Genomic DNA, 14,149 nt, shown 5'->3' with positions numbered 1-14,149 from the left:
AAGGAAGGTGTCTGTCACTCTGGCTTCCTGGGGGTGGTCACTGATCTGGCACCTAGGCTCAATCAGCTTATTCTTCACTTCCTCTGAACTTGACATTTCCTCCTCCATACTTGATTACTGTCATAAAATCTGCATGGACTGAGCAACTAAACCAGCTCTTGGGTGAGGTTCCCTTCCTTTCTGTCCACTCTATCACAGACAAGGGTCTGTTCAAATCAGCCCCCAAACCCGTTTTTATATCCCCCTCACACAAAAGAGCAGCTGGTGGGTGGGTAGGACAGGGGAGGGTGGTGACGAAGGTGAGATCTATGTAGTTTCCTCTGCAGGGGCTTGGCGGTATTGGAGAAAGGCAAGGAAAAGTTTATAAAAATCAAACATTTGGGTGCTGGCAAGATGGCTCTTCCAGAGGTCCTGAGTTCAATTTCCAGCAACCACAAGGTGGCTCATAACCACCTGTAATGAGATCTGGTGCCCTCTTCTGGCCCACAGGGATACATGCAGGCAGAATATTGTATATATAATAAATAAATCTTTAATAAAAAAATCAAACATTTACAGAACACACAAGCTTTCTGGGTACCACTGCTCCAGCCATTACCCATTCTGTGTCGCTTCTTCAAAGCCCATCAGCCCATTCTGCTACTGATGCATGGCCTTCTCAGTTACACCCAACTTCAGAGCTGAGCCAATCCTAGCTTGCTGGCCATGCTGACAGCTCTGCATGACATTGGACCTGCGGAATAGCGGCCAGGGCCACTCCAGGAGCAGACAAGACAAGACCATTGCTGCTTCCTCAGAGGCAGAGCTGTAGAAGTGAGGCCATCCTGTGTGCACAAAAAGGCTCCAGAAAAAAAAAGCTAGAAAGCCAGGCCAGAAGCCCAGCCCTGGGTACGGAGGAGCAGGGCTAACCTTCATGCAAAACGCTGTAGAGTACAGTGGGGAGCTGTGGTCCGGGGCCGAGTCCCACAGCTAGTTTTGGGAGCTCCCTGAGGCCTTCAGAGTGCTCTAAGTTGCTGTGAACTGTGCTATGTGCCACTGTCTTCAAGTCATTCCACATACAACTGTATAAACAACCAATTTTATTTTTAAGTTTTACAAAATTGAGAAAATATATATATTCCTTTGAAATATTTCACAAAAATATACTTTCATGTCAATCAAATCTATTGTTATCACTTTAATTTACCATATAATATTCCATTCTAGGCCCATACCATAACTTAGCATACTTCTTATTAAAGAATATGTAATATTTTTCTTTTTTCCCTATTCCAAACATAGCATTGGTTTATACATTAATACTATCATTTCGGTAGAAATAAGTCAGTCCTGTCAGCACTGAGACTAAGATGTCTGAGGGACAGAGAAGGCTGTACTCAATGTTTGTTCGAGACAGGGTCTTCTGTAGCCCAGGCTGGCCTAGAACCTATTTGGCAAGAACACCTTGAACTCCCCATGCTCCTGCCCCCACCCGAGCGCTGGATACATGAGTGTACACCACCAGACGACTCATGCAAAGTGCTGGGGTACAGTGACAAGCCCGAGCTCCCCATTAGTGTGCTTCCTTCCCCTGTGGCTGGTCTAGCCCACCTTCTAATGGTGCCACAAAAATGACATCTGAGAGCCGTAGGGGACAGGAGATTGCGGAGGGGCACCAATGGGAACAGAGCATATGGTACAATCTGCCACTTTCCTTTCTCTGTGCTCCCCAGCACAGATGGGACACAAGTCTCAACACTTGGTGTCCCAGACTCCCTTGCAGCAGATTTCTGCTAAGGTCACACACTGACACATGTCTCTGCAGAGGCATGTGCTGATGGAGGGACACAGGCCAGCAGCAGTGGACAGCCTGGGGTATGGGAGCAGCTGGTTGTCTGCAGGACTACACAGCTTCTCTGCAGTGCTGCTGCTCTCCGGGCAATGCACTCCTCCTGTTGGCTCCAGCATACCACTGAACAATCTGTGTGTGTATGCTTGAGATGAGGTCTCATTATGTAGCCCAGGCTGGCCTCAATCTTGTGACCCCCTTTGCCTGTGCAGTGTGATCTTGTAGAACACCTTGTGTTACCTAAACCCCGGTAGAAAGTTCTCTCTCTGTAACACCCTTGGTGGTTTCACTTTCCTGACTTACAGAGGAGCCTCCTTTCACCCTGTACTAGACTCCTATGGGAGCTGTGCATCAGCTGGACAAATTCTTCCAAGACTAACAGCTGAGCTTCCGCAACTAAGGCAAGTGTGCCAGCAGCTATGGCCACCAGCAGTCCACTCAGAAGAGGATATGCGCAGGAAGAGGTCCAAGGGAACAGAGAGCAGTCTGAGGAAGAGGAGGGCCGCAGTCACTGCACGCCAGGGGCACTGGAAAAGAGCAGAGTGACACCCGTCAAGGCAGGGCAGCTTTCTCATCTTTCTGCGCATAGTGTTCTCTCCAACAACTGCAGGGCCAGGGTTGCTTTGGTTCAATATGACCAGCGGTGTAACCGTGTCAATATAATGGTCCAGAGGTATTCAATCAGCTCATTCTTCTCACAGTCACACATGAAGGGGTCCCTGCAGGTGCCACACAGAGAAGTGAAACCTGGTGCACACTGACTTCAACCTGGATCAGACTTCAGGGAGTCTAAAGCCAGGTGGTTCATTATCAATATATTTAAAACACAGTACAATTTGGGAAAAGGTTTCCAGGCACCAGTCAGTCCAATTAGTTCAATTCCAGGTGCATATGCAACTACAAAGAGATTATTTTATATAGTATGTGTGACCATAATGGTTGGTTCTATAGCTAAAAGGCCTAGAATCTAGTGTGTCTCTGACAAATATACAGGTCATCAGGGACACACGGTACATGTGACATCTCCCCTAAGGATGGGTAAGAGTCTAGGGAGGGAAGAGTCTGGGATAATCATCCTGGGGAATTAGGGTGAGGTCTGCACCTATAGCAAAAGATGGGTGAAGTCTGTCTCCACAGACAGAAGGTCACCAGGTCGTTAATAGAATCCACTCTTGGCTTTCTGGATGGGATGCGGGTATGATTTTATCTCCTCCATGGAGAAGACATCCCTGTGTGATTAATATTCCTGGTTCTCTTGGTGCTTCTCTGTGAGCACAGGACCTCTGTACCCCCAATACACTCAAACTTTAAGGTGAATACTAATACTTTTAAAGATACTCAGGTGTGCATGGGTGCTGGGTGCACATGTGTGTGCATGCAGAGGGTAGAGGGCAGTCTCCGGTGTTCCCCAGGAGCTGTGCTGTCCACCTCACTTCTTCAGATATGCTCTTTTACTGGGTCCTGTGACTTGCTGATTAGACTAAGCTGGCCAGCTAGCCCTCAAGATCTTCCTGTTCCCACAGCCCAAGCGTAGGTGACTGGTACATGCCACCATGCCTGATTCAACTTTTCAACCTGAGAGCTGGGGATCCAACACAGGATCTCATACTTGTGAACTTGTGAGTAAGCACTCCATTGGCCAAGTCTTCTTCTCAGTGCTTTTTTAATGTACGTTGGTCTTTTGCCTGGTGCATGTCTGTGTAAGGGTGTTGGATCCCCTGGAACAGGAGGTGCAGACAGTTGTGAGCTGCCATTTGGGCGTTGGGAATAGATCCACCTTAACTGGGGCACACAGTCTCTTAGGCAGTCTTTCCCCTCCTGATGTGTTTTAATGCTCATCCATCCATCACAATGTTTTAATGTTCACCCATTCATCATACCATTCCCGTACCCCCTAGACAGGGTTTCTCTGGGTAGCCCTAGCTGTCCTGGAACTCACTCTGCAGTCAAGATCTGCCTCAAACTCAGAGATGCACCTGTCTCTGCCTCCTGACTGTTGGGATTAGTGGTGCGCACATCCACTATGCCCAAGTCATACCATTTTTAACAGACAAGATCTTCTTGCCTTGTCAGATCTGGGAACTTTCTCCCCGCCATCCCCAAGGCTTACATATTAAAGGCAAGGTCCCTAGGGCAGGTTCAATTGTAGATGGTGTTTCCTCTTGGGAGTTCTTTGAAAGGGATTGTGGGATTTCCCCCTGTTCTCTTTTTCGTCCTGGCTATGAGGTAAATGACTCTACTCTCACGTGTGTTAGCCACACTGCATTGCCATCACAGGCCCAGAGTAACAGCACCAATGGGGCATGGACTGGAACCTCTAAGAAGAAAACGAACCTCTCTTTCTGAGGCAAGCAACTCAGCTGCTTAGCTACAGCAAAGAGCTGACTGACACACGGGCATACATATAACCAAACTAAAGGAATAGGGCAAGAATTGCACTTACCTGGGCTCCTCTGAGCCCTCCCCATCGCTGTCGTCATTGCAATAGAAGATGTCTTTGAACAGGAAGTCTTGTTTGGGAGCTGAGGGCGTCTGGATCTGGCTACTGTTTTTCTCCTTCTTCTTGTCTAACTTTTCCTTCAGCAAAGGCAGACTGGTCTCATATAAGTAGTCAATGATCTCTGCAGAAAAGGTCATTTTGGAATTATTTGTACAAGTCTCTAGTTAAGGTCAAAGGACACAGGCTGTTAACAATGCCCTGCACTCATTATCACACATAAGATCTACCTTAACTGGGGCACACAGTCTCTTAGGCAGTCTTTGAGAGAATCCCGAGGCAGGCATTACTCTATCCTTATTTTTCTGTTTGGCACAGGGCACTCTCTCTAGTGTACACAGGTATACAAGTCTCTGTGAGTACATGTGTATAGATATACACATAAGTGCACATACGTGGAGGCCAGAGGTTGATGTGAAGAGCTTCCTCAATTGCTTTCTACCTCATGTCTTGAAGCAGGCTCTCAGTGAACTTGGAGCTCTGTAGTTTTATAGGTTTGGCTAGAGTGGCTGGCCAGGGAGCTCTGGGGATCCTCTTGCCTCTGTGTCTCCAGAACTGGGATTCCAGGTATGCACTGCCCAGCTTCCCATGTGCTTGCTGGCGACCCTAACCCAGGTGTGCACGGCTGCATAGTCAGTGCTCACTGAGACAACACCTGCTCCCTCTAACCCATCTTTCCAATGAGGAACCGAGACCTGATGGCATTAAGAAACCGCTGCAGGGCTTTAGAACACTCTTCAGGACAGCGGCCCTGCCCTGTGGCTCCAGGCACAGCACTGTTAGGAGGTAGCAGAGCAGAGCAAACTGCCCTCCATCTTATCAGAGCTCCTGGACTCAGCCCGAAGTCAAGGGGAGGTTTTGAGACAGGGTGCCAGGTAGACTAGTAACCCTGCTGTGTAGCAGAGGCTGGCCTCTAACTCACAGAGATTCCCCTGCCTCTGCTTTCCTATTGCTGGGATCACCACACCCGGACAACACAATACTCTTAACCAGACAAGGATTTGTAATACTGACCTGGAAAAGTCTTTTTCTGCCAAAAAGGAACACAGGCAGCTTTCAGCTTATAAAATTTTGCCTGAACAAAAGGTGGAGGGACATCCCTTTAGAAAGGAAAAGTAGGGGAAAAAAAGTCAATGAAAATGTCATCAGTTCTTTCTGTGATAGGGTTTCATGGACCCACACAGGCTTGGAACACACGGTATAAGGACGACTCCCGATCCTCCTGCCTTCACCCTGAGTGCTGGTGTTATAGGTGAGCATCACACCTGAGTTGATGTAGTGCTGGGGACAGAGCCCACTGCTCTATTCTGCCACATGGGAGGCAGCACTAGCCCAGCTGAGCTGCACCCTCAGCTTCTCTCCTATCAGTGGGCACACCACCACTGGGTTATTCTGCATATAACTAGCTCCAAACACAGTGAGAGTTGACTCTATAGAATGTACTTCTAGAAACAGAATTACTGATTTCCAAATGGAATTACTTAAATGCTGCAGGATACCAGGCCACAAACTAGATATAATTTACTAAAAAAAGGCAATAATCAGGAGGTGGACAAAGAATTTTAGTGAGGCTGGCTAGATATGGTGCATTTCTGAAGATGGCAGTGGGTGTAGAGCGCTCCATTTGTTCTTTTATCTGTCTAAACTTCTGATAAAAGGTTAAACACTACTAGGCGTTGTTGATAAAGCAGTGCTTAGGAAAAAGAGCTTATTAAAAAGAAGGATTCTCAAGAAGCTGAAAAACAAACTCAGAGAGCAATGGAAGACCAGCAGAGGAGGAGGGCCATCGAGGTCAAGGCCAGCCTGAGCTGTGGTAAGACAAGGGGGGATGGATGGTAAGGGGGGAAGGAAGGACAAGTGTAAAGGACTAGTACAGTCCCTTGTGAGCCTTTAGGTAGAGAAGGAGAAAGTGCACAACCAGTCTGAGCTCTGATGTTGGACACGGTCCAGGTCCTGCGGGCCTCCTGCACAAATGCTCTGGGAAGGGATCAGATGCTGGCTTCCTGTGGGCAGGGGGCTACTCACTGCTTCTTTTCATGCATCCCTTACTCTGGACAAAGCTACTTGTTCTCTATTAAAAAATAAAACAACATCAAACTGTACTGGCTAGCTTTATGTCAGCTTGACAACCTCAACTGAGAAATGTCTCCACCAGATTGGTCTTCAGGAAAACCTCTGAAGCATTTTCTTGAATATGGGAGAAGCTTGCCCACTGTGGGTGGTGCCACCTCTGGGCTGATGGTTCTGGGTGAGAAAGCCATGGGAGCAATCAGTGTTCCTGGACTCTGCATCACTTCCTGCCCCCAGGTTCCTGTCCTGCTCTGACTCCTCTCAGTGGCTGCAAGTGAGAATTACCAGGGAATGTAAAAACCTGACAACGGGGCAACACCATTCCAACAGCTGCTGGATGCGGCACCGCTAGCCCTAAAAGGTTCTCCAGTTCTTGGAGGTGAAGGCGGGAAGATGGTGAGTTTGAGGCCAATCTAGCTACACAGCAAGATCTTGCCACAGAACACAGCAAAAGCAAAGCAAAGTGAAGCCCAAGGCCAGAGATGATCCAGTGTGAGCAGGTGCTGTGTGTGGAGGCTGGAGGGTGAAGTCACGTGTCTTCCTCTGTCACTGCCCACCTTATATGCTGAGACAGTCTGGAGCTCAGGGGATCCACCCTCCTAGCACTAGGGCTACAGACGCCAACACCATGTCCAGCTTTGCTATGTGGACTCAGATTCTTGTGCCCCAGTGGCAAGCGCTTAACAGACTGAGCTATTGTTCCACCCACCTCTCTGCACTCACACAGCATGAATTTTAGGCCTGCAAAAATGTGATAGGCAGTCATATACTGAAGTCATCTCTTGGTGCTTGCCTTAATGCCTGAGTCTGATCTCCACAACCACGTGGTGAAAGGACAGAACTGAGTCTCATGAGTTTTCTGATCGCTATATGTGCACTGTACACATGTACACTCATGCAGATGCACACTCATGCACACACACACTCAAGACACAGGTACACATACACGCACTCATATACACGCACACATACACACTCATACATATACAGACATGTACACTCATACACGCGCACACACACATGCACACTCATAAACATGCATATCCATACATATACACACACAATAAAAAGTTATTTTAGCTGGGCATGGCGGCTTATGGTTTTAATCCCAGCACTCAGGAAGCAGAGGCAGGAGGATCTCTGTGAGTTCAAGGACAGCCTGGTCTACAGAGTGATTTCCTGGACAGCCAGAGCTGTAACACAGAGAAATCCAAAAATTAAAAAAAAAAAAAAAGAAAAATTATTTTTAAAACATTCTACGATTGAATAAGCTTAATGTTCAGTAAATGGTCTTACCCTATGGCACTAGCAAGATCTTCCCAATCTATTTCATTAGCATCATTCACATTTAGTTCATATAACCTGCAAGAAAGAATAAAAATTCCAAGTCAAATCCACCTCCACAGACTCACAGACTACCGAGAGCTGAAAGACCAAGGGCTTCCATCTTATTCTAGTCCCCACAAGTACACTGTCCAGCCTAGTCCGAGATTAGTCCAAGGTCAGAGAGCAAGCTCTGGAGATGAGCTGAGAAGCATCTCCCCATTCCACACAGCCTCTCAGGAACAGTGCCCCGCACTCCAGTCCACTGCTCAAGACACCGTTAGTATTGTATGTGTACCACTCATGCAGGCTCCCTCCGCACCATGGGCTGGGGCACCAGCTCCATTCTGCAGACAAGTACATGGAGCTTAGGGACTCGGCCACCAACTCAATTTGTCATGACAACCGAAGTGGTGAAACCCTGAACCCTATGTCCTGCCTGACCTGAGATGTCTTCTCAGATTGGCCAACCTGTCTCTCTTGCAGAATGAAGGGTGAGGCACAGCAAGCCAGGGTAACACAGGAAGCATGGCAGAGTGATGGGACTAAGAAGCTGGACAGAATGGCCACAACCACGGGCCTCTGCTGCTCTTGCTGCCACTCCAACATAAGCCTGTGTCTGCCAGACTCACAGGTGTCAGAGATGCTCATGCCTCCACTTCCCTTGGGCTACTGTGGTAAGGACTCTGCATAGACAAGGAACTCAGGACAAAGCCGAGCAACAGTTGCACCAACAGGTCACTGCGGTATAGCGGGGCCAACTTTGCCATCACCAACTCCCAATGGACAGGTATAGCACACCCATAGGGACAGCTCTGCAGACTCAACTAACAACTTTAACTGAGAACACAGTATGGCCACCATGCATTGTCCCCAAGAACACTGGGAATCAAGTAACTTCTCTTCATCAGCCCCATTCAGAACTGGTCAGAACAGAGATTCAGAAAGGCAGGCCACACCAGCTGTGACACACGTGGAAGGTGGGTCTAAGCAACAGCATCCTAGCTCAGGATTAACAGTGGTTCACACCCGCCCCTATTTCAGTACCTTTCAATAAGGGTGATTTTGGCTTGCAGAGCATTGACGCCACGATACACGAACCCACCTTGGGTCATCCTTTTGGTGAGAATCTCTGTCCTGTTTAAAAAAAAAGAAAGAAAAATGTTGCATACTTTTAGTTTAAAAAGCACAAATTTCCCTTATTTTTAGTATAGAGAGTAAAGAGCCTGTGCACAGATAAGCACTGGAGAAGCCAGGAGAGTTAGACACAGCTCACCCTTCAGTGGAGTGAGGTGCGTAGCTGCTCTTCCTGTAGTGCCATTTACAACCTGGGGATCCTTTGTTGTCTGAAGAGACAGGCTCTGCCTGTGTCTCCCAGAATTTTTTTTTACTTATCCAAGCAAGACCTTTCCCCCAAATCACTCTTATGAGTGATGTCACCTGTGCTTTACAACAGCCTAAGTGACTTCTGTGTTATCTTAGGGCCAGGCCAACTGGACACCCACAGACACTATGTTCACCTGAGTCAAACAGCCTCAACCCTAAATCTTGGGCACTTTCTCTGAGTTAACAGTTCCCATTCTTGTGAAAGAAACCAGATGTACTTTGTAAGGAATCTCAATGTAAATATGTCTCAAATTGTTGTGCACTTGGGACTGAGTTAATTGTTATCTGAATACCTTTTTCCAAAAATTGTGCTGTGCTCAAATATGGCTCAAGTAAAATGATCTGGGCCAGACAGGCTCTTGAAGTCCTGGGCCAGTGCCAGTTACAATAAAATTGGGCTGAGTTTTGTTCTTGTCTCTCTGTGGGTTGTTCCTTCCCTGCCTGCTGCACCCTGCAGGAGCCAGCACATCTTCTGCAGCACATGAACTGCTCTCACTCGATGGGCAGAGTAAATAAACAGACAGGAAGGTCATGACTGTTTAATGGGGCTAACGGGGAGGAGAGGTATAGTTTGTGGTATGAAATCTGGGTAAGGACAATTTTTTTCAAATTGATAAATGACAATTTTTGGTTTTACACATAAAGGCTGGTGAAAAACCATTACTAGTTCTATAAAGTGGAACACTTCAATTGAGAGACACAGTATACTTATGAGTATTATCCTCTCAGTGCAGCAGCATGCTGGCTTCACTGCAGCACAATGGAGTCCACTGTAAGTGTAAGTTCCACCCAGCAGGGCTGGACTACAAGCTCTCATCACCTTCCTGTTTTCTCTTCAGTTCCTTTGCCAATTCACTGGCTGTACTTTAAGATATCATATTAGTAGAAATAAGACTTTTTAGACCCAATTAATCAGAACATTCCAAACTGCTGGTGCTGCAGGAAGTGAAGCTTTCACAGGAGGGGACTGAGAAGACATCTGTGCTGTAGGCCTGTGCACCAGAAGGGACCCTGGAGAGCGCACTGTAAACAGACCAGGCTGTGGGCTTGGTGTGGGTAGACTATGTCTGTTAGTAACAGAGCCAACATTACCCCTCGACTGTTATTCTTCCCGTAGAGTAGAAGACTCTCTTCATAAAGACTCAAGCCTATAATTTGGAACCTTTAAGCAGTATCCATCAGGCGGCAGGTAATCCAGGACTCGAGTATGGCTTGATTAATGGCAAAGGGGTTTGATTTCTTTGCTTTGGGAAATTTTGAGTACGTGGAGGCCAGAGGTTAACATTGGCTGTGCTCCTCTACTGCTTTCCACCTTACTGTTTGACACAGGGTTGTTACTGAACCTGGTGAGCTCCAGGGATCTGTTTGTCTCCAGCCTCATCCCACCCCCTGTGCTGGGGTTATAGACACCTGATTTTTTTTTAATATCTATCTATCTATCTATCTATCTATCTATCTATCTATCTATCTATCTATCTATCTATTTATTATGTATACAATATTCTTTCTTCATGTATGCCTGCAGGCCAGAAGAGGGCACCAGACCTCATTACAGATGGTTGTGAGCCACCATGTGGTTGCTGGGAATTGAACTCAGGACCTCTGGAAGAACAGGCAGTGCTCTTAACCACTGAGCCATCATCTCTCCAGCCCCTGGAACTAGTTCTTACAGACCAGGCTGGCCTTGAACTCACAAAGATCCACCTGCTTCTGCCTTCAGAGTGCTGGGATAAAAGGCGCATGAGCCACCACAGCCCAGCGCAGGAGTCTGCTTTTAATGTAAAGTACTCCTCTGGATTTTACTCATTTGGAAGGTGAGGGTCACCAAATGCCTTGGACATAGTGTGGGTTCAGTCCATGAGGAATCCCTGCTGCAGTGAGGATGTAGCTGGACACTCAGGCTCGACCCTCCAGAGCTCGGGAAAGTGAGAGGACATGCAGCCAGAAGGAAACAGTCTATGGTAGCCAGGAACTAAATCAGAGCATGACTATGAGGGTGCTGCAGAACAGCCCCCAGCAGCCACTGACCTAACCTCAAACCAAGCAAGGCCAAGCAACTCTGCCACTAGGCTCTGATCTCCCTGGACACGCATTTCTATCAATTGCTTCAGTGTTGTAGACATGTAACTTCTGGGGTTATTCAGCATAACATGGGGGTATAAAGAGTACTTCCTTAAAGCTGTTTTAATTAAAAAATTTGTTCTTCCTGCCTTACTAAAGACATGAAAGATAGTCAAGAGTCACAATCCATCTCACTCTACTGCTCAGGCTAGCCCCAAATCTCCTGCCACAGCTTTCTGGATTCACAGATACCAAGTCTGTCTTTAAGTTCTGTATGAGGAAGAAATAAACCCCTGCACAGAAGCTGCTCCCCACGTGCACACTGTCAATCAAGGTTAGGTACTGACTGAAGCAGGTGCAGCATTCTCGACACTGTGTGTTGTGCACAGCTATATATAGGCTCACCCAGGCCAAACAAATAAGAGAAACCCATCAAAATAGACACAGGAAGTCTTACACTTACCACTTACTTTTGCACTGCATCCAGTTTCTGGTCTCCACTTTGGCTTCCACTTCCACCCATGAAATGCCCTTGTACAGTTTTTCCCGGACAATGGACAGGCGACCTTCAGGGTCTTCCTGGAGTCTAGAATCCAGCTCTCTTAACTCCTGGGAAGACATTTTCTTTAGGATCACATCCTCCACAGCCTTGATTAGTCTCTGGGTTTCAGTCTTACTCCAAGCACCGTGGTTTATATCTGTAGGCATAAAAGGATGACCTTGTAGTTGTTCATCTATTTGCTTTCTAAGCACATTTAAAAGGAGATGTTGCCAGGTGATAGTGGTGCACGCCTTTAATCCCAGCGCTCAGGAAAGAGAAGCAGGTGGATCTCTGAGTTTGAGGCCAGTCTGGCCTATAGAGTGAGTTCTAGGTCAGCCAGAGCTGTTACAGAGACAAATCTGTCTCGAAAAACCACACACACACACACACACACACACACACACACACACACACGCCACTAAATAAATAAAAATCATAGATAAATAGGAGATGATAAATCAGGCCTTTAATCCCAGCACTCGGGAGGCAGAGGCAGGCGGATCTCTGGGAGTTCAAGACTTCAAGACCAGCCTGGTCTACAGAGCTAGTTCCAGGACAGGCTCCAAAGCCACAGAGAAACCCTGTCTCGAAAAACCAAAAAAAAAAAAAAAAATCAGGCCCTTTCCAGAAAACAGTAGGCAACAGCTCAATCAAACCAACCTAAAATAATTGACAATAGTTATTCTTGTTTTTTGGTTTATGAGACAGGGTCTCTCCATGTAGCCCTGGCTGTCCTCAACTCACTATGTGGACCAGACTGGCCTCAAACTCAAAGATCAGCCTGCTTCTGTCTCTCAAGTACTGGGATTAAAGTGGTGCACCACTCCTTCTGGTTTAAGTCTAACACTCTGGGACAAAGAGACTGCACACCTCCCTTTCTGAGGCTCCCTCCTGGCCAGCTTCTGGAGGACCAGCATAAGAAGGATTCACGCTACAAGATATGGAACTGAGGCATGGTCAGTGGGCTCAGTAAATAAAGCTAGTTTCACTGACAGCACACAAATAAGCCAAATGAAGTAACAGAGAGAGCAGGTACTAAGAGTGGGCCCACAGAGACCGCTGCACACTGGCTCATTCACTAGCTTATTCCACAGTGAGACAGGCCACTTACGACCACCAATCTGAGAGTACTTCAGGGCAACAGAGAGGCTGCTTCGGGCTACCATTGCCCCGATCTTTTTCCAGTCGTTTCCATGGAGGGAATGGTATGCCTTTAGCTTCTTAGTATCTTCTTCATTGTACCTGAGAGAAGGAAAATGGATGTGTAATGAAGTCCAAGACTAGAAAGGGTACCTCATGGCACTACTTTGGGAAAGCAGAAGGCAGCACTAACAGGAAGCCATGTCCCTCCTACCAATGGCTGGAGCCCCTCACTGCCTGTCTCAGTATTTCAGTGGTGGTCATGCCCTCAGTCACAGCTGGCCAGAGCCAACCACCTGAGCTTGTTCTTACCCCACAGGCTCTGTGCTGGCTTGGATATGGCTTTCTCCACCCACCAGATGGCCATCTGCTTGGTACTCTGCAAGGAGCGCTGCACTGTTCTAGGCTTGCCTTTGGCATCTATGGACCCCTGGATCACACTACTTCCTCTAGACAGTGCTGACTGCTGCCGAGCAAACCCTCGTCTAAGCCACTCGGCCTGCTTCTCGCCCCCACAAGGAGGACTTGACTTCACTTAGTATTAGCAAGATTACCATGAGAAGAAGCTTCCTCTGATCTAGGCATGTGACTCCCTGATTCAGCCGTCTCTGGCAAGCACGAGGCCTGGGTTCCACCCCAGTGCGTGGCACAACACTTCCAGTTAGTGTTGGAGGGCATTCATGACCTCCATTCTAAACCCACTCTCACCATACATGGCAATAAGGGTTAACTCCATGTGGCTGGAAGTCATACAGGAGTTGGCACAGCTGGGAGGCAAGGCCCACGAGGAAGGGACCTTGTCAGATTGTTCTCTCTGGGCTTAACATAAATATGTGTATGCCTGCATTAATCCTATTAAATATCTAAGTAGTACATTATAAATTTTGAGACTAAACACCATATATACTTAAGCCAAGATATAGCAATTTTCATAACCTTAGATTTCTAAATCTTTGTTTGTTTGTTTATTTTTGAGAGAGTTTCTCTGTATAACCGGCCTGGCTGTCCAGGAACTCACATTGTAGACTAGGCTGGTCTCAAACTCATAGAGATCCACTTGCCTTTGCCTCCAGAGTGCTGGGATTAAAAGCCTGTGCCACCATGCCCGGCAGATTTCTAAATCTTAACCCAGAGTGGGCATGGGTTATGTCAATACCATGGCCTGTCAAAGTTCTGGAAGACTGTGACAACCTCTGATGTGGAACTTCTCTAGTATAATAGTGGGCCAGTGTCTGCAGAAAATACACTCACAAACAGGGACTACAGGAAGCATTCTATAAAATTCTTTTTTTTTTTTTTTTTT

General features: G+C 47.2%; 1 protein-coding gene across 3 annotated transcripts in view; it reads right to left on the bottom strand.

The window, feature by feature from the left end:
• Nucleotides 1-505: 505 nt before the first annotated feature.
• The window catches only part of Ttf1 (transcription termination factor 1), a 24,783-nt gene continuing 11,139 nt past the window's right edge, over nt 506-14,149 (bottom strand). For all 3 annotated transcript variants that reach the window (XM_050155148.1, XM_050155149.1, XM_050155147.1), the window contains 7 exons: nt 12,818-12,948; nt 11,629-11,863; nt 8,766-8,855; nt 7,692-7,757; nt 5,340-5,425; nt 4,272-4,449; nt 506-2,355 (listed from right to left, as the gene is read on the bottom strand). In XM_050155148.1, coding sequence (XP_050011105.1) covers nt 2,337-2,355; nt 4,272-4,449; nt 5,340-5,425; nt 7,692-7,757; nt 8,766-8,855; nt 11,629-11,863; nt 12,818-12,948 — 805 coding nt within the window. In that variant the 3' untranslated portion in view covers nt 506-2,336. The remainder of the gene's footprint in view (nt 2,356-4,271; nt 4,450-5,339; nt 5,426-7,691; nt 7,758-8,765; nt 8,856-11,628; nt 11,864-12,817; nt 12,949-14,149) is intronic.

This window comes from Alexandromys fortis, unplaced genomic scaffold (assembly GCF_014885135.2).
Source record: "Alexandromys fortis isolate MF-2015 unplaced genomic scaffold, M_Fortis_MF-2015_v1.1 scaffold_72, whole genome shotgun sequence".
Classification (NCBI taxonomy): domain Eukaryota; kingdom Metazoa; phylum Chordata; class Mammalia; order Rodentia; family Cricetidae; genus Alexandromys; species Alexandromys fortis.
This window is presented reverse-complemented; position numbering and strand designations above follow the sequence as displayed.